A 25,718-nucleotide genomic window follows, 5' to 3' on the forward strand; every position below is an offset into this window, starting at 1 on the left:
AGCCCCATCTACTCACACAAGTGTAGACAGCGACCCTCTATTAACCAGTGTGACATTTTTCTTTTTTCATTCTGGAGATACTGTTAAATCACAATTAGAAGCAACATAATCCTCCGTTTTTGTCCCATCAGGACACTGACTATAGGAAATATGTATATATACAGAATTCATAAACTTACACCGTAAAACAACTAAAAAAAACCGTTATCTTATGTTAATTTAATTTCACCTCACAAAACTAGTTAGAAACGCCCAATTGATTTAAGGACATCCATTTATCTGATGAATGTGACTCTGTCATTGACATTCTATAAAAGCCTTCACGACGTCACGTAGTCATTCAGTTTTGCGTCATCGGATTTTTTGGAAGATTGTCAACCTACGTCTCAAAGGACACACTGAAACCCACTGCTGGGCATATTAGAGGGCAAACCGGTCTCCCAGACTTTGTTTAAATCGAATATCGATCATTAAGTGGAGAAAATATAAACGGAAATTAGTCATTGAGGGGCTTTACCGCTTATATCTGCCAAAAGAGTGCATTTTGGCAGATAAAAATGCCTGACACCTCCCCATTTTTTCGTATATAAAGTCGCGTCTACTCAGACTCCGCTTTGAGACTATTGTTGCAGAGTGTGCGCAATTTTGCAGTTTCCTATTCTCCTTAAAACAACGGTTTCTTTCTGCTTTTTCAAGACAAGCTGAACTGCTGAGAAACCGCTGGAATTTTTCACTTGAAGAAAGTCGCTAAATTCGCCAAGTATTTTTTCTTTCCTGGTTCCAGCTGCCTCGATCGGGCTGAGAGAGACTGGCATCTACTCTACCACGCTTCATCCTCTCTCTCTCTCTCTCTCTCTCTCTCTCTTTCTTGCTCTCTCTTCGTCATCCTTTATCTCTTTCCCTCCTCTGCTTTTCTATCTTGCACCGGAGAAATCAAAACTAACAATACAGCTGTTTAACATTATTACTCTCCTCAACCTGCACGATGAAACTGTTGCTTGCTGTGGCCGTAGTTTTTCTTGTTTTAACCGAAGTCTTCTGCGAAGAAGTGGTCCCCATTGATGACCTGCGATACTTGACTGAGAGTAACCAAATGCAGGTAAGAAACGTTAAGCTCAATAAATCACTCGATTAATCTGCAAATTGTTTGTGATAAATCATCAGTTTTTTTTAAATGGCATTTTACTGCGTGCGTTAGAGCGCTGCTATCCAGTCCTGAAATGTAATCTTTTTTTACGACAACCATACTAATATAAAATACAAGGGAAATTAAAACCTCAAAAATCTAATTACACCTAGTTCATTAGAAAAGGGGAAAAGATAATGGTTATCTTAAAGCACAAATCAGAAGATTGGAGACACATCGTTTGGGCTATGGTGCCTTCATCAGGTGTTTGTCTCAAATGGGACCTCGCTTCTCAAGGTCGGATTTCTAGTATAACGTCACCGTTATCAGTCCCTTAATGGCTAATGACATTGATGGATTAAACGGATCGCGCTGTTGCATAGACTAAAAAGTTCATTTGATTTATTTATTTTGCATTGTACACGTAGCCACTTGCAATGGATCGATTTCCAGACGTCTTACAAAAATGAAACTGCCGGCGCGTGCCTACTTTTCAGACAGCTTCTGAATTTTGCTCGGTTCCTTTATAACGCGTTGTGCTCAGAAGCAGAGTCCTGCAAACAAGTCGAACGGAGTTGGAAATTGAGTAACAGTGTATATTTATTTGTTTGTGAAAAATAATATCCTATTGAGAAATAAACGACGATTTATGCGTACTGTCAAGAATAATAAAATTAACGTATAGTCGCCATGCGATGTTCAATCAAAAAAGCTGTCAGAAAACAACGAGATGTTGCAGATCACACCTTTCGCGATTTATTGTTTGTTTTTCATACTTTTTTTCATTTGTGAGCTGCGTCCCAGGATACCATCCAGGAGAAAAATGCGTCCCCCTCGGCATGTTGGCACTCACTTGCATTCACGCCCCGTGCTCTGCTGACAGAAAAAAATGTATTTCAACCACATAAAGGATGCGCTAATGGAACATGTTTAATGGCTATAAAGGGCCATTTTGATTTCTCGTTCTCTTTAATGCGGTAAGCTGGATAAATCAGTAGTCTAATTAGTTATGTAGCACGTAATTATTCTTACTTTTGCTCCATGCTTGCGAAGTCTACAGACCGTCTTTCATTTGACATCGATTAGTCCCATTCGAGTTACGTTTATTTTATCTGTTATTAATCACTAGGGACTTCTTATGCATGCCTCCGGGTCGCTACTAAAACTGATTACTTTTGCCCCAGACGTTGTTCATCTCTGAAATGTAATGGTGTTTTAGATTTGACATTGCCGGCCGACTGAGAGGCTAAATGTAATAAACCATAAAAAGCACTGAAGGGAGATTATAAAGTAAGTAAAAAAGTAAATAACTATATAGTGCACACCACTGTTCTTTAGCCAAATGGCTTCGAATATATTAAGCGAGATGCTCCTGCAAACGAAACGAGGCTGCACAATAATTGATCTTTAGCTTTGTAAAATCAGAGGTTTTGATACAGCTCTGGGGAGGAGGCAGGCATTTTTAATATCATCCTCTATCAGAAACTCTCCTGCCAGCCATTTATTTGAAAACATTTGGCGATTTAAAATACGCAAAGGAAAGCCAAGATTGGATTCGGGAAAGTCGGAACTGAACGCAATAATTCAAAACACTCTGTGTGTTCTGCTGTATGAACTGGGGGGTCTCATTCAGTCTTAAGCATCCTGGATAGTTTCGAAGTGACCTCGACCTCAGCTCTTGTGATTTACGTGATTTTTGTTTTATTTTTTAAATTGAGCGGCATCTCTAATGAAGCCCCTTTATAACAAGCCCGGCGATTTTGGTTGAATTTACTTATGATGGTAACCTTCTACATTCGTGAGTAAAAGTATTCAGAAAGAAGCAGGACAATTAATTTTAAAAAGCGCAAGGTATTAATCATTATTAAACATTACGCCCCACTCTGGCGAATTTGCTCCCTGATCCTCGTTGCGCAGTAAAGTAGAATGGGACTGAGAAAATGGGTGGATGGGAGAAAAGATAACCAACCTTGGTTTAGTAATCCATTCCTGGCACTGAAAAAAATACTGAAATGGGTCGAGTGAAATTAGTCAAACGAATTGTTTTTACTGCATAGTTCTTTCCAATGTAATATAACAAAAAGCGAAAGTGTACATTTAATAAATTACATTATGCGCATTCTTCTTCTGCAACCATGCAACATCTAAATGTTTATTATATTATGTTGTTAGATATAGGTAATATGCGCCTACACACGGGGATTATGTTTAATCAACAACAAAAAAACTATTTCCCCAAGGTCTTTATAGAAAGGTAACTTTCTCAAAATTGCATGTTATAAGCGAGGCAAGAACAGTCCATTAGTCAGAATCAACAATGGGAAGAAAATCCGGAACACTCAAAGAAAGCTTAACCACATTGTTAAAGATAACGGTTCTGTAATGGCACGACACTGGGATGTCTGGTTCCTGGTGGCTCCATTGCTTTTCATGCTGGAAAGGATTCTTTGCAAGAAACTGGTACTTTATGCTTTGAAAAGGTTCCTAATACGTGGACAAAACAGAAATATATTGTATGATAGGCTAGACGATACGAATAGATGAAGAAAACTTGAACTTCGGTTATGTTAGTTTATGCAGGGAGGGTCTTTTTAAAACCAGGAACCCTTTGACATTTTACAAGTCTGTTATCGTATATTCATGGTTATTTATGGAGCCTCTTAACGGATCTAAGAAAATAAAGGTTCTTTCTGGTGCCTTCGTGTGGATTTATCTTTTGCGATCCTAAAATAGTTCCCTCAGGAAGAACCACTTTGGCACCTTTATTTTTATGAGTGCACTTGTAAGATGTTGTTGACTCATCAAAGACATCGCATGAGCAATCGAGGCAGAATGTTTGAGGCAGTAACGCTAACCTCTGCGCCTCCTTGCCGCCCATTGAAGTATTATACATTTATCAGTAAGTAAATAGTGCGTTAACATTTTTAACAAGTGTCACACAAAATAACAGTTTGTAACAATCCAACAATTTTTATCCTGACTACTTTCAATGTAACACATTGTCATAGAGCATGGTATTCATTCTGGCAGCATCAACGGTATCCCGGCGTCTGTCCAGTTTGTTGCCGTCGAATTATCTCTCGGTGTACTACAGTTCCAGCTGATCCTTATCATCAGCGGTCCAGTGGGTGCAGACGGAGATCCTTCTGTCGACAGCTCTGCTGAGACGCGCCCACGCCTATGCACTTTTCATTGAGTGCACAAATGAACGGCGCGGTTATAATGATCAAAACAAAATACACAGTTGTTCCTCTTTTGCTTAAAATTGTGAGGTTTCATAAACAGTAAAGACGAATCTTTGTCGGGTTTGTTGATAAAACTTTTAGCGACTGGTCATTTATAAGACCTGATAGCCCTTCATTCGCAGTGGGGCAGTTCAGAGTCACCAGTCGATTTTAGATGCAAGTCTTTATGATGTGGAGAAATGCAGGCACACGTATTGGAACGTAAGACCCTGGAACTGTGAAGCAGCAGGGCTTGCGTCACGAAATCTTAAATGTGTTGTTTTCTGTTGCGCATTTATACATTACGGTTGTTTGTAACTATATTAGCAGGTTGAGTGCTTCATGTCCAATGCTTTTGAGACAAAGTTAAACAAGTGCCATTTTTTCCTCTTTTTTAATATACAGTATAGCATCTCTGCAGATATCCGAGTTTACGGCTGGCTTAAGGGTTAGTTAACAAATGCAATTGCGCTGTCACACAAGGACACTAATGAAAGGTGCTGTGCGGTTGTTTTGGACTTCTGCGCTGGCTTACCTGCTCTTGATGCTCGCTATACCCTCCACATTTAATCGCTTTTAAAGATTCGCGTAATAGTTGCAGTTCAGCTGACTGAGAACAATCAGGACGACTGATCCTAAATGGGAAGCCTCATTCTTGCGTGGCTAGCACAAGGATCTTTTCGTCGTAGGGTCAGTTTACAAATACACAAAATACGCCTGAAGCCAAGAGACAGCACCGCAAATTGCTGCAACCCCAGCATGTCCAGTGTCTAGTCACTCGGACGTACAGTAAATCAAGTTACTAATCCATTCAGCAGGAGGATCTAGCAGCAGTAAGAGTGTGAAATGCCGTCGAGTTTTAATTTGATGAAGAGACTGTCTTAAGCTTTCTATCCACATGACGCATCTGTTCCTACTGGAGAAAATAATATAATCTACTTGATAATGTAATCTAATTGAGATAATAATGAACTCAGTATTGCACTGTACTCTTTTCTTGCTAACGCCTGTCTTTCTGTTATTGTAGGATGAGTGGCTGGCACCGGATTCATTTCAAGAAATCCTTAGACGAATCACCAGAAAACCTAAGCCCCATCAGTTTGTAGGTTTAATGGGGAAAAGAGCATCAGGTGAGACTGAGATAAAAAAGACAGTAATATCATGGTGGTTGCATTCACAACGGACTCATGCACAACTCATGCACACACAATACGTCAATGCAAAGTTTAAGAAGCCTTCAGAAGAAGATGGCCCATTTAGCACTAAGTGACTCCACCTCTTGGCAAGTAGCCACGCCCCCTAAAAGGTCCTGGATTTCCTTAGTGGCTTTGGAAAGAAACTGAGAGAGCATTAACATGTAAAGCAGTGCATTATATCCTAAATGAATGTGAGAGACTTTGCTCTTGGAATTTTGTAAGTACGTCAGTGGAGTTTCTAGAAGCTGTTTAACAGTGCATATAATATCTTTTATTAAAATGCACACTATATTAAACATTTATTCAAATTCATTTGTAATACAATGAAAAATTTAAACTCACTTAAGAAAGCAGATATTAACCCATTGATTAATGAAATGCCAGGCATTGTGGCAGCTTATTAACACTAAGAAAGGCTCCAGGGCTTTACAGCCCAGCCTGAACTCAATGAACAGAGAAGTGCATGGATGAATGGTTGATTTGGATGCTTCTTTTCATTGCTTTGAGAGAAAATTATCTTTGAAACTTATTTTTCAGTAATGACAGTATCACACAGTATTGTGTTCCACTGTTAAGAACTTACCCTTTCATGCCTTTGTTACACTTGCATCTCCTTTTGCTTTGCAATGGTAACTTCTATGAATTTATCCTAAATTGATTTTATAACTAAGTGGGATCTTATAAAACAAACAGCACTTATTTGGTATCCTGCAGCTCCTAGTTTTCTGTACTTGTAAATCAGTTTGTACTTTTTTGTTTTTACCTGGACTTTGTCAACCGTGTTATGTTATTATTGTTGATTTTTGACAAATCTGTGAATGAACCTTAAATTTTCAAACCACGTTGTCATTCCTTCTTTTCTCACAACTTTCTAGAAGAGCTCTTTGCTCTGTTACACTATGCCTTCTTCCTGCTAATGGCCAGGCTCTTTACATGCAATTTGTATGGCCACATCTCTCACTTTCAGTTACTTTACAAATTTAATTACATGTCAGCTAAGGCCTATTTAATATCGGACTTATTTTAAAGCTAGCTGCACTTGATGTCCATACATTGACACTTCTTTCTCATTCACGTCAGTGCAATTTCTGTAGATAGATGTGTTTTTGGTCTATTTCCTTGCAATCAACACTTTATGATTTTCGTTGTATTTGTCTCGATCGACGTTTAACTTTAATGCCCTACATTTTTGGTCATGTCTTCACCACCCCCGTCTTTCTGTTAGCTTCCCTTACTGACCTTTGGTTTGCTTTTACAACACCTCATCTTCGTGTAGCTATCACAATCCCATATTGTATATGAAGCCTTACTTTAGTAATGTCACTTTGTCCTGCCAAGTTCAGTTGATGTCTTTGTGATTATGAACTGAGCCCAATGATAACCGTGAGCTGGCCTGAGCCTTCATCAGATTGCTGTAATACTCCACTGGCTAACTTTTTTTTTTTTACTTCAAAAAGACCATTTCTTTTTGCAGTACTTGCCACCCAACAGACTGTTTGACACATGAGGTGGTTAATTTTGTCCATGAATAATGGCAAGAGTCACAATCCTTAAGTGTTTTTATAATTAACATTTACTTTAAAATGGATCTCTGGCATTTAAAAGCCTTAAGTAGGCCTGCTCACATACCCAGATGTGAGATCTGATGGTGTAGTCTAGTGGTTTCAATGCTAACTTCTTAGTTGATCAATTGAATGACCTCCTTATGACAACTAATTATTTGTTATATTATATTACTAGCCATGTGCGCCCAACTATGTTGCACATGTTAAAGTTGTCTGTGAAGGGCTCCCTGTTTAAACGCGGCTGCCAGTCGGAAATGATTTTTATAAGGGAAACAAAATTAAAAAGAAAACCCTTGGATATTGATTCGATAGGAACAGCCTACTCAGAATCACTGTCCGAATCGTAATTATGTGGTGGTGTAGGAGCATTTCTGCTTCTGTGCTTTCACAGTCCGTCTCGTTTTCACGACGCTGTCGTTTCCTCTCACGATCTCTTCTCAACCTTTCTCCAATCTCGCAGGTTGCTTTGTGGCAATCCAAAGAGTAAGGCAATATACACGGAGCAATGGTTACCGTGTATATGTGCCCCTTAACGCGCACACGTACCGGTCCCGGGACATAACAGTGTTTTGACGACGTTACAGCCATGTGTGCATGCCCATCTGTCATGCATCTCGACATACTACCCATCAAATGAAACTTCAAAATCTCGTCTTACCGATGATATAAACCATTTTGACACACAACAACCACAGCACTGACACTAAAGCCTTTTTTACAGAGAAGTACATACTTTTAAGAGTTGACTTTCCCTACCTTTGAAGACCCCCTGCAAGTCAAACATCAATATTTCCGAGCAGTATTGGTCTCATTCTGTCCGTAAGGCTCCAACAAAAATAATTCAGTAAAATGATTAGGTCCAAAACACACGATATATCCTCAAAGGGACAAAAACTCCAGAAAACGTTTCATAACTTGAGACTAGCTACGTAATTTTTTTTCATTTCTATTGATCATATCAGACGTAATTTGTTTCTGTCGGCGATAACCATGCTACAGCATGTAACACGGAAGTGTTAGCTTCTGATTGACACCTAAGTTGGCCAATTACGACGGGTCTGGGGTTGACTGGCACCTCGTATAGCCAACGAGTGTCACAGACAGCTGAACGATGACGTACAACTCCAAACCCTGGTAGAATCTATCAGTTTGATTGGACACTGTGAATGACACTCAAAACTTACAGCCAATGAGCAGCCGAGCATTTTGATATGTAACTTGCCATACTAACTTGTAAACAAAATGATCGGAGCTGCGTGAAGGTTTGTGCCAGTCTGCAGACTTGGTGCGTGGTTGTTTATTGTGATTTCGCCAAGTTTTTCGCATTTTAAATATGAATAAATGTACAGATAAACGTAAATACACTCTCGATTAAAAGTATTAGAGGCATGTACGTGGCGTGAAAGTAATCAATCGGCCCAGGAGACGTCTAATGGCAGAGAGCGACATGTGACATGCCCTTGTGCTTTCTGCCTGCTAGTGATTGCTGCCATCAAGTGGCACATGGAAAAACACTGAGCTGTGTTGTAACAGTTTGTAAAAGAAATATATATAGTTTGTGTGCATTTTATAAAAAAAAAAGTAAAATATAAAATATATATATATATTTTTGGCCCATAAGACTTGTATTGACTATTTTTATATTGAAATGTGTATTTTTTATTGTTTTTATTATTTTTATAACTAATAGAGTGACACTGTGTGTAGATATAGATTCCTTTAGGTGTAAGCTTTCAGTAGAGCCCTCATTGATATATGTGGGTTGAAGCATTCAAAAGTTATTACACTTTTTCCATACGTTCCAAAATGTGGATAATGGTCCCTCTAAAAAGCACCTGGACATGCCCACATAAAAACTGGTGTAAAAATGTCATTTTTACAGGTATTCTTTTCAAATTTGAAATGTGAGTAGTCAACAAGTTATTCTGTTGGTACATAGTGTGTTTCTGTCCCCACCTACCTACTGCAGCTTTATTTTCCTTTATTTTCACAAAAAAACTTAGGCGTGAACAAAAAAATTCGTTTTTTTTGTGAGTTCTAATGTGCATAACTTTTGATCAGTCACACCTACAGTGATTCTGACTACTAAGGGTGAAACTAGAGAATGTTACCTTTACAAAGAGACCAAACATGTGTTTATACTCCAGATAGTTCAATAACAGCAATGATTCTAATTTGGAGAGGTCGAATTACAAGCGATTTAGCAAAAATGACCCCGCTTGATAAGGGGGGACACATAGGTATCCAGGTTCTTTAAAGTATAAATTAGGATCACTTCACTGACATGTGAGCAAGCCACGGTACAACTGTGACTCGCCGGCTACAACATAACAATAATAATTTCCGGAACGTGCTGTTACGTTGTCATTCATTTTACCCAGTCTCTCTTTCATTCATATATTACGTAGGCACGTACCTTTTATCTTCGGCAATCTCATTCTCTAACCAGGCCTCAGGAGCTAACCAGCGTAACACTGTCCACCACCCCTTTCAATATTCCGGCACATTGTTGACATCCGTGAGTAACAACAACGTACTAAACTGGAAGGTAGTCTACGCATGCGTGGAATTCGCGGACAAACAAAGATCAAGATCTAAATGAAGATCTCTTTAGTTAATTTAAAGCACAACAATTTGTTTAGTTTGAATGTCTGTGTTTTGAGGTGTGACTGGAGTACTACAGTCTTCAGTAGTATAAGCCTGGAGGAGATTCTTAATGCAATGCTTATGTTTTACCTGTCTCTCTACTGCCATCTAGTGCTTCTTCTTCTAATTCATTCGCGGACAAACAAAGATCAAGATTCAAATGAAGATTATATATAGAGATATCATGTATAGTGAACAAAATTGTGAAGACATCTTTTAATTAGTTCATTATCCAAATAAACCGGAAATGGTGTGAACAGTTAGGGCAGTAGAAGTACTACAATACTAAGAAGACAGTAAAGCTAAAATTGTATTAAGTAAAAAGAAAAACTACAGGAAGAAAGCTGTCTTTGTAAACATTCTGATGAAGAATCAAACCTAAAATTGTAGTAATGTGATATTTATTACATCCAAAGATTAGTTCAAATATCTAGTGCTTCAGAATATTAAAAAACATGTAATATTAAGCTAAATCTCCAAATTATATACACTATCTATCTATCAATCTATCTATCTCAGAGTTTCTTTCATATCTGTTAATCTATCTGGGGGATGACATTGAGGAAGATGGCTTCCTGCCTGCTTTCCTTGCAAATGTCTTGTTTAATTTTGGTTATAGCAAAGAGATATTTTCAATGAAGTGCTACCCTAATATAGCCTTTTGAAATTATGGAGACACATATCAATCTGTTTCTGCCTTGTAAAATAACTATCAAGGTAGTGTGAAGACTTTGTGAAAGGTGGAGAGTGCTTGCCTGACACCATATGTAGTCCTAGAAGTGCCAGAGTCTTGCGTGAGTTTACCTTGAAAAGGACGGTGCAGGCCTTTATTGGTTCTGCGTATTTATATTTTGATTTAAATAGCTTAGATATTTTAAGCTTGATAAGAGCATACTCATATTACAAATGTTATTTTTCCATGTTATTAGAAATAGTTTTTGGATTCACATTCATTGTTGCCATCATTTAAGTATACAAAGCATAAGGTTCTGATGATCAGGTCACAATGACCTCAAGATGCTGTATAATTTGAATGACCGGTATTTGCTTTCATGAGAGCACAACCTGAATATGTCTTTAGATCTTCTTTATGCTCTGTGATTGCTAGCAGAGTTAAGAGCATAACACACATTAGACGTTAAGTATGCTTTTAGTTCACTACATTAAAATTTGAAGAAAATCAATTTATCATTCATTTGCATATTTTTATATTCAATAAGCTAATTTGATAGCTACTCCATTCATTTAGTAAACATATTTAAACCAGTTTTTAGAGTGTGGCAGGACTGGATGCAAGGCCGGAATGAGACTTGGATGAGATCACAGTACATCACCGGTGGCACATCCATCCATTACTGCATTGCTTAATTCAGTTCCAGATTGTGAGGAGCCAAAGCTTATCTTGGCAGCATTGGGTGCTAAGTAGGAGTCACCACTGAATGGTTCACTAGTCCATAGATAAGCACATTCACATACCCATAATGCAAATAGGAACAGTTTAGAGTCACAATCAACTTTATGTATGTCTTTAGGAAGAGATAGTTGAAAGTTAAAATACGTTAAAGTAACTACAGAGAAACTTCTTGCCAAATTTACTGTAAAATGTAATAGGGCAGTAAAATGTTCTCAATTATTAAGAAAATGCTAGAATGCATTTTTTTCCTAAAATAAATAATGCTATAAAGAAGATTTAATAGAAATCTGAAATTAATTTCAAGTGTCTATTTTTTAGATAAAATATTTCTAAATCTTTATTGATCTTCCTATATCTTTTTCAGAAATAACATTGTCTTGAAGCCATTCAGTATAGAATGGATCACTTTATTATTCTAAAATATTCTCTCTTTTATTTCTTTCAGCCAATGGACAGATCACCCGCAAAAGTAAGTCAAATTGTATGAATTTCAGCTTTAAAACTGTGCAGTGCCATGTACTCCATACGTCATTGCGCACTTTGAAAATTTTTGTAGTGCTATAGAAAACAAGTACAGGAAGATAACCAAACATATTGGACTCACGAGAGAAATACCCAATCTAATTGTTTTAAGGTCAGGATTCCAGTGTTTGCTTTCACTGGTACCAGGAGATGTGTGCTAAAGTGTAGTAGAAATTGCAAGAAGGAAGAATAGAGCTGTACTGTATAACTCAGAGCTCAACGGTCTGCCAGAGATGACACATGGCCATGTCCTGCCCTCTGCCTCACCGTGTCACAACGGTTCACATAATGTAGGTCCTTTAATGTGGTTCGCTCTGCAATACTTTGTTCCTTTATGTTCTTACAAAACAAAGAATGTACGTCAGAGATATTACTCATACATAGTTGTCATGAACTCTAATCTCAAATGGCAGATTCTCCGCCGTGCTTGTATGCAATTATATGACCTCACAGCCTTCGTCTTGCTGATCTCAGACACCAATTAGGAGGATGAGTTGTTTACATGTACGCCATTTGCTATGTGTGAGGGTGGAGGGTGGATGTTTGTAGCATATCAGGCATTTGTTAAATGTCACTTCTAACAGCTCACACCTATGGGGAATTAGTAAGAATAAGTCATTATAATAATACATGCTAATTAAAATAAAAGGGAGAAGTAATTTCTATCGCATAGCAACAATGAAAATTGTTCCACTGTTGGATAAAACTAATTTTGGGTCATTTTCCATTTTTAAATGTGTTTTGTGAATTAAAAACTTCCCTGTAGCAAAGTACGGCATTTTAAAGTAAGGTTTAAGGTTTAAGAAATGTGCATCTAGTCAACAAGTGTATAAAATGCCACTTTTTCTTCCTGTATGTCTTTTTAATGAAATAAACAGGTGTTTCTCACCAACACATAAGCTATGCACACAAATTACATATTCAAATTTCTTCTTCTGCGGTGGGTTGGCACCCTGCCCAGGATTGGTTCTTGCCTTGTGCCCTGTGTTGGCTGGGATTGGCTCCAGCAGACCCCCGTGACCCTGTGTTCGGATTCAGCGGGTTAGAAAATGGATGGATGGATGGATGGAAATTTCTTCTTTGCTCTTCATTTTCTAGCACTTCACATGAATGAATTTACAGCTAAACTCTCCTCATTTTAAAAACTCTCTCCGTGAGCTACCAGTACATTGCAGGCCTCCTGTTTTAAATATACTTTTCAAGTATTCTGATTTAATTAAGTTATTAACATAATTGGTGAGAATTAAGTTAATTAAGAGAATTAATTGCCAATTAAGTTATTAACGACCTGTTTTCAGCATGGCATATTTTAATTTTATCTCTCAACTCGAAATCCATCATGCGCTGTCACGGAGAGGGCAAAATTGTGATCAGTTTGTAGAACGTGAAAGAAAATGCAGTTGGAAGGACAAAAAGTAATCAAATTAAAGATGGGCAGGCAAGTTTGTGGAAGCAGTATTTACAGTTACCAATCAGCCTAATGTACAAACCCAGCAGATTTAGTGACTGGGCTGGGATTCAAATATTATCCCTCATTCATTTAGTTATGTGTCAATGTGCTGTCTCTTAATATAAAAGCTGCAGGAATTGTTTTAAACTCTGAATTATACAATTTACAAGATGATAAATTACAAAGTCTGAATGATATGTGTTGTAGGAGAACAAGATAAATCATGTATTTGCACAAAATGTATCAAGTTAAGGAAAATTACAAATACTATATCTTAAAAAATGTAAAACATGTGTCTGTTTTTCCATATGGTCCTATAGAGTGGGATAAAGTTCTATCTGTCTATCAATATATTAAACCTGCTTAGATCAACTTTAGGGTCATGGGCCTGTCTAGGCAGCACTGAGCACAAGGCAGGAAGGAACATATTTACATTTGCTAAAAAAGCCCAGCGCACACATGTAAGGGATGTGAGAAGACAACTCACATAAACACAAGGAGAACATGCTGATTGCACACACACAATGAACAGGCTGGGCTTCAAACACAATTTCTTGGAAGTGTGGCCCAGCAGTGTTCACCAAAAGAAACAATGCTTGAGCTATCCATCCATTCATCCATCTTTCAATCTAGTCTGGGATTATCTGGTGCAAGGCAGGAACCAACTGTGACTGGGATGAATAGTCAAACCCATCTAATCCAGTTCATGGTCTTTAGGGGCTTGTGCCTATCCTGACAGAATCAGATGCAAACTGGCCCCTGAAGTGGTGCCAGTCCTCCATACAATCCAATCACTTCCATTGGGCCAACATTAAATTGGGTAGAAGAAAGAGTAAACCCATTTAGGCATAGGGAGAATGTGCACTTCACAACCACCACTACAAAATTCTAACCAAGAACACTGGATCCATGACATGTGGCAGGAGTAACTGCTGTGCCATAGAGCCTTCCATGCCTCTATGTTTTCAAAATCATAATATCAAATTATTTCATCTTCTGTTCTCACTGCTAAATAGGAGACTCACAGAGAGGCAAATTTGTTGGCTTTTAGTGAACAAATTCAAATGACCCAATTTCAGATACGTACCCATTACCGGAATAAACTGCCAGCCGACTACTAGTGTTTCATTTCATGTGTCTTAAATAAGGAAGAAAAAAATATTACAACAACAACAACAACATTTATTTATATAGCACATTTTCATACAAACAGTAGCTCAAAGTGCTTTACATATTAAAGAATAGAAAAATGAAAGACATAATTATAAAAAAATAAATCAACATTAACATCGAATAAGAGTAAGGTTCAATGGCCAGGGGGGACAGAAAAAACAAAAAAACTCCAGACGGCTGGAGAAAAAATAAATATATATATAATAAATATTAATGCTCTGTACATTGAAAGTACCATCAACTGAATGCTGAAAATTATTTTCAAATATTTATATAACATTGACTGGATACCAGGTGAATACAAATGTAAGACATTTTTTCAAATCTAAAAAAGTATTTTGACTAGGAGCTTTTGAAATTGTAAATTTGGACAACACACTCTGAACAAGTTAACATTCATTCTTTTATGTTTTCTTAAAAACATCAAAAAAGACTTAATTTCCCTGTAATTGTATACAACAGACAAGCTAATAGAAAACATACAAAGAATTAGATGAAGGGCTGAAAGAAACACAGCCGTTGTTCATTCTTTAAGCTAAAAGGGGAAATATAAAACAAACATGGAGCAAAAGCTAAAATGGCTTTTATGATTTTGTAGTTTATTATTGTCTCTAATTAATGGGACAAGTTTGAATATAAGAGATCTAACTATCTTGCAGAAATTAGCTTTGAAATACAGTGCCTGCCTAATGAGAAGTGACTACAATAGCAGCACCGGGAACGCTTTTCTGTATTGATAATGTTATCCTTCCCTTTTTTTCCCATCTTCAAACTTCTACTTGCTTCTCACTTCCACTCCTTTCAATTCCTTGAGTTTTTTTAATTTTGCTCACCTTTCTTGCTGTACACCACAGCTCTGACCAGCACATTGATTCCTTATACTTGTGGATATTTATGTTTTATCTTGAGGCCACCAAATGACAACTTAGTGGAAGGCAATGATGTCTAATCAGAGTCCCAGCTTGTACTACTCTCCAGAGTTCAATTATATTCCTACAGAGTTAAGCACTCCATTGCCTGACTCTGATTTTTACTTTGTGTTTTGGGATTTAGTTATTTCAACATTGATTTTTTTTTGTCCCTGTGACAATTAAACCCAACTCTGCCATACGTTGACATAACAGGATGTGTAGAGCAGATGGCAGGAAAAGTCTAGAATCTCTCCATGAATCATCATCCCTGGTAGTATCTCAACATATTCAAGAAATAAAGCAATATGCAGTTACACATTTGAAAAATATGAAAATTGTAACAATTCAAAATAAGAAAAAACACAAGCTGGTAATACTGTAAGTGAAACTGAAAGAGTACACTGGAAAGTTCAGAGGAAAATTAATGGAAGGAATTATTAAGGATAAGATTGAGCAACACATAGCAAGGACAGGAGTTATTAGGTACAGTCAGCATGGGTTCAGAAGAGGGAGGTCGTGTTTTACTAACATGCTGGAATTCTATGAGGTTGCAACAAAAGCATACGATGAAAGTGGAGCTTATGATATTATTTATCTGGACTTTCAGAAAGCATTTGATAAGGCGCCACATGAGAGGTCGGCCATCAAATTAAAAGAAGTGGGAGTTCACGGTGATGTTTTTAGATGGGTGCAGAATTAGCTCAGAAACAGGAAGCAGAGGGTGATGGTGCGAGGAATCTCATCAGAACTGGCCGATGTTAAGAGTGGTGTTCCACAGGGGTCAGTGCTAGGGCCGCTGTTATTTTTAATATATATAAATGATTTAGATAGGAATATAAGTAATAAGCTGGATAAGTTTACAGATGATACCAAGACAGGTGGATTAGTAGATAATTTGGAATCCGTTATATCATTACAGAAGGACTTGGACAGTATACAGGCTTTGGCAGATTTGTGGCAGATGAAATTTAATGTCAGTAAATGTAAAGTATTACACATAGGAAGTAAAAATGGTAGGTTCGAATACACAATGGGCAGTCAGAAAATCGAGAGTACACCTTATGAGAAGGATTTAGGAGTCATAGTGGACTCTAAGCTATCAACTTCCCAACAGTGTTCAGAAGCCATTAAGAAGGCTAACAGAATGTTAGGTTATATAGCACGATCTGTGGAGTACAAGTCCAAGGAGGTTCTGTTCAGCCTTTATAATGCACTGGTGAGGCCTCATCTTCAGTACTGTGTGCAGTTTTGGTCTCCAGGCTACAAAAAGGACATAGCAGCGCAAGAAAAGGACCAGAGAAGAGCGACTAGGCTGATTCCAGGATTACAGGGGTTGAATTATGAGGAAAGATTAAAAGAGCTGAGCCTTTACAGTTTAAGCAAAAGACGATTAAGAGGTGACATGATTGAAGTGTTTAAAATTATGAAGGGAATTAGTACAGTGGATCGAGACTTGTATTTTAAAATGAGCTCATCAAGAACACGGGGACACAGTTGGAAACTTGTTAAGGGTAAATTTTGCACAAACATTAGGAAGTTTTTATTTACACAAAGAACGATAGACACTTGGAATAAGCTACCAAGTAGTGTGGTAGACAGTAAGACGTTAGGGACTTTCAAAACTCGACTTGATGATTTTTTGGAAGAAATAAGTGGATAGGACTGGCGAGCTTTGTTGGGCTGAATGGCGCATTCTCATCTGTTCTAATGTTCTAATGTTCTAATGTTCTAAAAATATGAACAGTAAGTGCGTTTATATGCACACACATATAACCAGATTATGGTAAATAATTCAGTTAAGGCAGAAAACTGGTTTCTTAAAAATCTACACTTAAATGCCCAAGTAATCTTCTGGAGTTTTCCTTTGTCAAAACACTCTGATGTCATCAAACTGCACAAAATAAAGAGCTAACCATCATCGGCAATTATCAAACTTAAAATAAGCATGTCACCTGTGATAATTTTTTGTGTTTTATAAATATGTTTAGTCATATTTTACATATATGTTTTTGATATCAGATTGTACATAGCACACTCATTTCTTCTTGGCTGTGCGCGTCTGAGCCCAGAAAAGGTACGTGTGTTTCTTGCCTTACACCCAGTGCTGCTGGATTAATAATAACACAGGCATTCAGTAAGTTATTGCGTTATGTTACTCATCTCTCTATTATAATAATAAAATCCTGGGACGAGACGAGACTTTTTAGCCTGTGATGAGACGTGACTTTTTCAGAGAGATACTTTCACGTCCCGCAAGACAAGACTTTATGCCAAGAGATTTCACCATGCCCGGGGCCGGAAATAAAAGACAAAGAGTAGATGACAAAGTAGAACGTCATAAAGAATTCAAAAACGTTGGCGCAATACACATGTAGAGCTGGTTAGAGATAATGAAAGTACTAAAATTCGAAAGTCACAAAAAATGATAGTAAAGATTGCATTAGCACAAACAAATGGAAATTAATACTCTGTGAAATAACGGAAAAGCAAAAAGAGATTGAATATATTGTTCGGATTTAAACTTTAAGTCGGAGACCTGTAGCTCGTCTAATTCGTGTTGCTATCAGGGAAAAGTAGCTTTTCTTCCCAATGAAAAGGCGTATCCACGATATTAAACAATTTGTTGTTTGGTGAAAGTGAAATCCACATACGCGAGTGGCAGAGATGTGAAGTGGCTGGCGCGTAGCACAGGTCGGGGGGGTTGGCGAGCAAAGCGAGCTGGGGGCAAAGCCCCCTAGTTATTTTAAAAAGTTATCAGACTATTTAACATGTTACTTTTAACATGTTGCCCTATTGCTCTTGAAATTTTGTTGTTTAGTTTAGCACTTTAGCTCATTAACATAAATTTACCGATTATTAAATTATTAAGAGTGATTATTTCAGCCAGGAAAAGGAACAATGCGATCACCTACACATTTGCCTCAGGAAATTTTTTTTGCGGATATGTCTACCCATGGCTGCAGAAAGCTTGTGCTAAGCCAGGGGTCCTCAATCCCAGTCCTGGAGAGCTGCAGTGGCTGCAGGTTTTTGTTCTGACCTGGTTGCTTAATTAGAAAGCAATTCTTGCCAATAAAGCACTAACAAGCTATGAAATTAAATTAACTCTGCTATGTCAGGTCATTCTTATATCCTAGATTTTCTTTCCCTTTCTATCATGCAAATGAATTGAAGGCTAAAATGGACAAGTAATTCTCAGTCCTTCACTTTTTTCTCTTCATTTTTCTTCCAAGTATTTAATTAAACCCAATAGTGCAGATAAATACACACAGGTGTAAATGTAAATAAGCTAAATGGAGAAATGCTGCTCTCTCTTGTCATTTGCATGTTATTGATAATAAGGAGCAATTAAAATAGCTGTTTAAGACAAAATTAAGCAATAAGGGCTCAAAATCACTAAAGTGAAGTGAAGCAGAAGTGTTACTTTAGCAATAAGTGCTTTTTATTAAGCAACTGGGTTGGAGCAAAAACCTGCAGCCACTGCGGCTCTCCAGGACCGTGATTGAGGACCCCTGTGCTAAGCTAATGCATACGCAGATCGACCAACATGCACAGACTACAAAATCCTTAATGGTAGCCCTGTTAAGGATTTAAATGAACATATAATCGGATAATAAATCTACCCCTGCTAACCAGGATTCTCACAGGACAATATCCTGGTTTCCCATTCCGGAGTAAGGGTTCACATGACATTTCAGAAAGCAGGTTTCTGTGATTAATCAGGTTATTACGACACCAGTAATGTTCTAAATTGAAATCAGTACTCTTGAGTTTTCATTTGTTATTGGGGGGCGGCCAGCTACCATTAAGCAATTGTTTATGCAGACCAAAAGCAGAACCCCATTTAGGAAGTAACTTAATTCTTAAGGCAAGTGGGCAGTGGGTTAGGAGAGTCACATAGGGTATTAGCAGCAGTAAAACTAGTACTAGCTTGAACAAAGAGAAAATACATTTAACAACCCCATTGACTAGTTTTACTAACACATTTTCAATTAACTAATGAATAATAAGGTCATTGTTTTTTTCTTTTTTCTTTGTAGGGCATAAACTGGACTCTTTTGTTGGGCTCATGGGCAAGAGGAACGAAGAGCCTGGTATGTAATGTGAACAATCCACAAAAATGTTTTAAAGTTTGTTGTTCAACAGTATACTGTATAAAACATCAACTTTATTAACTGATTGATATAATTTCCCAATTACATCAAATAGTTGTTTTTTTTTTTTGTTTTAATTTATGTCAATTAAATAGCTTCTTGCTGGAAAACAATATACCTTAAGGACTCAAAGAGATTTTTTTTCCACAAGGAATATTCCATTCAAAAATTATACTTTCTTACTGTAACTTACTCTATTTAGTTTGTAATGATAGTCAAGAAAAAATATCATGCAAAACAGATATTAAAAAAAGTTTATGATGTAAAATTAGCCAATGGAGAACAACTCTACACAATGGTAGACGATTCACAGAAAAAGGAAAAAAAATCTCATATTACTCATATTGCATAATCCAAATGATAGTTTCCCAGTTGTATGCTCAAAATGTACAATATATAAGCATTTCTTGCTAAAATACGAAAATGGATACAGTACTTCCCAGAAAAATCTACATCATATACAAGAAATGCAGGTTTTTCCATGGACCTTTTCAACATAATTTGCCATTGAACAGCATTGGTCATCATTGGATTGTATTTTATCACAAACTTTTTCATCATTGTTTTGCATGAAAATAAGACTAAAATATTTTCTCCACAAACGATATGGGATGAGTAACCAACCAGTATCCAACCCGCTATATCCTAACTACAGGGTCACGGGGGTCTGCTGGAGCCAATCCCTGCCAACACAGGGTGCATGGCAGGAAGCAAACCCTGGGCTGGGCACCAGCCCACCGCAGGGCACACACACACACGCACACACACACACACACACTAGAGACAATTTAGAATCACCAATACACCTAACCTAGGGAGGACCCTGGAAGCGAACCCAGATCTCCTAACTGCGAGGCAGCAGCACTACCCACTGCGCCACCGTGCCACCCCAGGATAAGTAACATAAAAAATATTATTTTTGGATGAACTATTCATTAATGTTGGATATACAGTAAAATATTTATAATGTCTTACCTCCTGGCACACTAAGCCTATTTCGGGTTCATGATGCCCTGATAAAGTGTACCGAAATGGGACACTTTAACAATGTCAGCCACCCTGATAGCACCCCTTTGAACTGTGCGAGAAAACCATGGTCTCTGAAGGAAACCTCCATATATATGGAGAATCATGGAAGGCAAGCTCCGATACTGTACTGCTCCTGATTATCATATTATACAGATACATAACATTTTATGTACCACCAACTGAATGAATAGTTAACATTTCTAATATTATTAGCTTGTTAACATGTGATAATGAAAGAGCAGAAAGACAAACACTATTATTCTGGACAGTGTTATACAGCAGGTCCAGAGTACTACATTCAAATTCCTGATCTGGAATGTTTTCCCTAAGATTTTCTAAACTGGCTTTAGGGTGACTGAGTGTGGATGCCCTATAATAATGTGGCACCCTGTCTAGCGCTATACCTTGCCTAAAGAAACCTAAATTTGCAACTGATGAGAGACGGTAAACCACCCCAGACATAATGCTGGTTCATTACAAAGCACATTCACTTACTGCCCCTCAAAACTTTATGACGTAAATTTCTCTCAGAACTATTGTGGCTGCTATGATGACAGCCACCTACCAACCCTCCTTTCTCAAGCTGTCAACATCTCCTTGTTTTCCAGTCCTTGCTGGGTCATTTCCTTGTAGTTTGCTGAGATCATCTCTGCTTCTGTTAGCCCCCAACAGTAGGTACAGAGATTTCACCTGTTAAAAGAATCTCGTGAAACACTTTGGTGGGCTGGAGTGTTTTTTATCCAATCTTTAGCTTTAATTTTAATTAGACTTTGTTAAAGGTGTAGCTACCATGTGTTATTCAACCAGCTGTGCTACCCATCTAAGATGAGTTGAAGCCTAAGTAATCAATGTAGGCCTTAGCATTAACATTTGCAGTGCACCTGCAACACATATGTTTCTGTTATATGTCATTTGGTATAGGATTCACAGAAAAGCAATATAAATGTTTGTGATGCACCATCTGTTGGAATGACACAGACATAGCAACCGGATAGACACACACTTATCCTTTTATCAGTGTGGATTAAAAGTAATCACATTGTCTGACATACTTTAAACTTTAAGCTATATCCATAAATATTTAAGATACTGAATCTTGACATATATTACTCTTAAATGTAAGGGCTAAGACATTTCTCAGTCATTTTCCAACCCACTACATCCAAACACAGGGTGACAGGGGTCTGCTGGAGCCAATCCCAGGCGCAAGGCAGGAACAAATCACAGGTAGAGCACCAGCCCACCGCAGGGCACACACACACACACCAGGGACAATTTAGGATCGCCAGTGCACCTAACCTGCATGTCTTTGGACTGTGGGAGGAAACCGGAGCACCCGGAGGAAACCCACGCAGACACGGGGAGAACACACAGGGAGGACCCAGGAAGCGAACCCAGGTCTCCTAACTGAGAGGCATCAGCGCTACCACTGTGCCACTATGCCACCCCTAAGACATCCATCCATCCATTATCCAACCCTCTATATCCTAACTACAGGGTCACGGGGGTCTGCTGGAGTCAATCCTTAAGACATTTGTTCTGCATTTAAATACTTAATGTTTGTGAGTGATATTTAAATTTTTTTTTCTTATATTGAATTTAACCTGTGAAAATATATACTGTATGAAGAGGTTAAAGCAAGAACTGTTTGTTAATGTTTTTAATAACTGAGTTTACATTTTTGAGATTCTTTGCATTAGCCTTTACAAAATTATCTTTTTATGAAATTATCAAGACACGATCCACGGTAAGCAGATCCAACCCTATGTTTAGGACTTGATGCTACAAAATCTAACAAAAAAATCAATTGAATATAAAACCTTTCACAGTGAGCTTTATCACAAAGCCCTGCAGACTAGGATACTGGGTGATCAGTGTGGTCACTCTGCTAACATATTCTAGAAAATAGTTAACGCTGCTATGATTTTATTAAGGCATGTTATTTTAAGAGCTATACAGAACACTGCATGCTGGTCAATGTCTAATCTCCTACTGTATATTGTGTATATTTATAGTACCTATACAAGTATTCACCCTTTCACATTTTATTGTTTTACAACATTGAATCACAATATATTATATCTGTCTTTTTTTGACACTGATCGGCAGAAAATGAAAGGGAAAACAGATCTTTGCAAAATTGTCTAAAATAATTACAAATATAAAACAAAATAATTGATGGTGTAAGTATTCACCCCCTTCAAGCCAGTATTTAGTAGAAGAAACTTTGGCAGCTTTGAGTCTGTGCGGACAGGCCTCTCTCTGTATTTTTTTTGAACATCTGGACACTGCAGTTTGTCCCCATTCATCTCTGCTGCTCCAGCTCTGTCAGGTTTCACTAAGATTGTGAGTGAACAGCTTTTTCAAGTTCAGCCACAGATTCTTAATTGGATTGACGTGCCTAATCCAGGACATTAACCTTGGTGTATTTAAACCATTTCTGCTGTGGCTTTAGGCTTTGAGTCATCTAAAAAAGCAAATTTTCTCAGAAGGCGTAGGTTTCTTACAGACTGCATCGGGTTGTTCCTCTGGGATTTCCCTGTGTTTTAGTGCATTCATTTTATCTTCAACTCTCACAAGTATTCCAAGGCCTGAAGGAAAGAAGTATCCCCATAGCATGGTGCTATCACTTCTGTGCTAAATGTAGGGGGTGGCGTATTTTTGATAATGTGCAAGGTCTGCTCTTAGTCTGATGGCCAAAAAGCTCCATTCTGGCTCCATCAGGCCATAGGACTTTCTTTCAACTGATTTCATGGTCTCCCATGTGCCTTCTGGCAAAGTCTAACCAAGATGTCATGTATGTGTTTTTTTTTTCAGTAGTTTTTTTCTCTGCCACACTCCCACAAAGTTGAAACTGGTGAAGTACCCAGGCAATAGTTATTGTATGCAGTCTTTCCAGTCTTAACCGCTGTAGCTTGTAACTCCTTCAGAGTTATCATAGGTCTCTTGGTGGCCTCCCACACTAGTTATCTTCTTGCACGATCACTCAGTTTTTATGAATACCTTGGTCTTGTCAAATTCACAACTGTGCCATACCCAGGGCCGTTTGAAGGAATTTGGGGGCCCCAAGCAAAATGGACATGGAGGCCCCCCACACGCACGCACGCACGCACGCAAAGGAACCACAGCATAGCCATACAGTTTAAATTCACTCACACTTTATATATATTTTTATTATTTTAATTTCTTCTATGTAAAGCACTTTGAATTGCCATTGTGTATGAAATGTGCTATATAAATAAACTTTTTACTGTTAACAAACAATGAAATTATAATTAATTGTTTACTAATTATTAGTAGTGCTGTAAGTCGACTACCAATGCTTAAAAACATCCCAAGCTAATGTTTGATGCACAGAATTTATTGTGTGGTTTTCCTAAATAGATTATCACAGTGGAATAGTTAGTATAGCATGCTATGCCACTTTCATCAAAACCTATTACAAAGCTATAGCAATGTCATGTCATTTATGTATGATACATAAACATATTTCTGCTAGCCTACCTGCTGCAAAATTGCACCATTTGTACAAGACAAGTAGAGCTATTTTATGTGTGTAATTTATCACTTACCACTGTCTTGTTTTTCTTATCCTCCTCTTCCTTTCTCTTCTTTCTTTTTTGGCTTCCTGAAGCATAATTCCACTTCATGACTGCCGAGGAAGTTTTGTATTTTGCCGGCAGCAGAGATCGCGTGGTTGGCTGGCTGCTGTCAGCGAGGGGGGCCCCCTTGAGGGGGATCCCGATAACAGTGTCATTGCACTTTACTGCATTCACTATCAATGGGCTCACACAGTTTGTCGCTGCATTTTATTCTTAACCAGTCGTTGTCTTGGGGCCCCAGGCCAGCTCGGGGCCCCAAGCAATTGCTTGCTTTGCCTGCCTTGTCGCGACGGGCCTGGCCATACCCTTTCTCTTTCTTAGTAATTGATTTAACTGGAGTATTAAATGACTCGGAATTGTTCTTGTCTCTATTCCCTGACTTGTCACCTTTGCTTGGAGTGTTTGTTTGACTTCATTGGATAGGTTAGGCCGCTATGCTGACTCGCCACCAGCGTGACCTTCCAGATACAGGAGCATTTAGAACCCAGTCAACTGAAACACCGTGACTACAGACTGGTGGTCTCTACTTTTTTAGTTATGTGACTTCTTAAACTAATTGGCTGCCCCAGTAATGATTTGGGTGTGTTATATGAAATGCTGTGAATATGTATGCAATCAATTATTGTGTGGTTTATATCTGTAATTAATTTACATCACTTTGCAGAATTTTTTATTTTCATTTTGCCATCAGCAAGTCTTGTTCTGTTGATCAGTGTCAAAAAAGCCAAATTAATTCCACTGTGATTGATTTAAAGCTGTATAACAATAAAATGTGAAAACCTCTAAAGGGGTGAGTACATTATAAATAGGCCCTGTACACTGGTTATTATTAATCTTCTACCCATTCATGATTCAGTAATAATATGCTCCATTTATTTTTTGCAGATTCTTCTGAGTGGAGCATATTTGAAAATTATGATAAGAGACGCTAGAGCCGCCTTCAACATGTTCTCAATTTTGAATGTCATTCCTCTAAACTGCCAGAAGACTACGCTGTATCAGTTCATTATGAAAAAGATTTTTTTAAATGATTTATAAACTATACTGTTATCTCTTAATAAATATATACATATATATTTTTCACTTTGAGGCAGTGCTACATGTTCAGTATTTATTTTCCAGTTTAAGAAGTCAAAGTGCAGGGTACAGTATGGGGTTGAATCGCCATAGGAAGTGATGTTAATGAATACTGCCAACGTTCAGTGCACATTTCTGTGGGTTTGTTCTGTTTTGTTCCAATTTTTTTACATTTTGTTTCCGTATTGTTTTCTAGCTAATATTCATGATATTTCCCTGGGAATTACGCACTAGCCAAATTATAGAAAATAGTGCCTCACTCTGTTTTCATAACTTGTAATGCAGTTTAAAGTTTTCAAATATATTTGTATTATCACAGCATGTCTTATTCTTTGTGACTGTACATTATTACTTTTAGAACACGGTATTAGTACTTCATTTTAGGTATAGTCGATTGCTTTGTGAAATTAGCAAAATAAATTCAAATATTTTTAATTAAGCACAGATCTTTTTTTCTGAAAAAAAAAACAAAACAAATACTGTATATAATTTTCCTCTCTATTTACATCTGCTAAAAACTGTCTTACTTTGTGTCCTCTGCTTTTTATATTTAAAGATTATTTAGAAAGAAATATGTTTTTGTGTAACAATATTATAAGCAAGTAAAAAAAGTTGTTTTGCTTTATTTTGTC

At 37.6% G+C, this 25,718-nt stretch overlaps 1 protein-coding gene across 1 annotated transcript; it reads left to right on the forward strand.

Moving 5' to 3' along the window:
- The first annotated feature begins 404 nt into the window (after nt 1-404).
- On the forward strand, nt 405-25,718 carry LOC120515990 (protachykinin-like). Its single transcript, XM_039737403.1, has 5 exons — nt 405-1,099; nt 5,378-5,480; nt 11,617-11,640; nt 19,265-19,318; nt 24,895-25,718. Exons 1-5 carry the CDS (start codon nt 986-988, stop codon nt 24,939-24,941), a joined length of 342 nt encoding a protein of 113 aa, XP_039593337.1. The 5' UTR covers nt 405-985; the 3' UTR covers nt 24,942-25,718.

The sequence above is a fragment of the Polypterus senegalus genome, chromosome 15 (assembly GCF_016835505.1).
Source record: "Polypterus senegalus isolate Bchr_013 chromosome 15, ASM1683550v1, whole genome shotgun sequence".
Taxonomy (NCBI): domain Eukaryota; kingdom Metazoa; phylum Chordata; class Cladistia; order Polypteriformes; family Polypteridae; genus Polypterus; species Polypterus senegalus.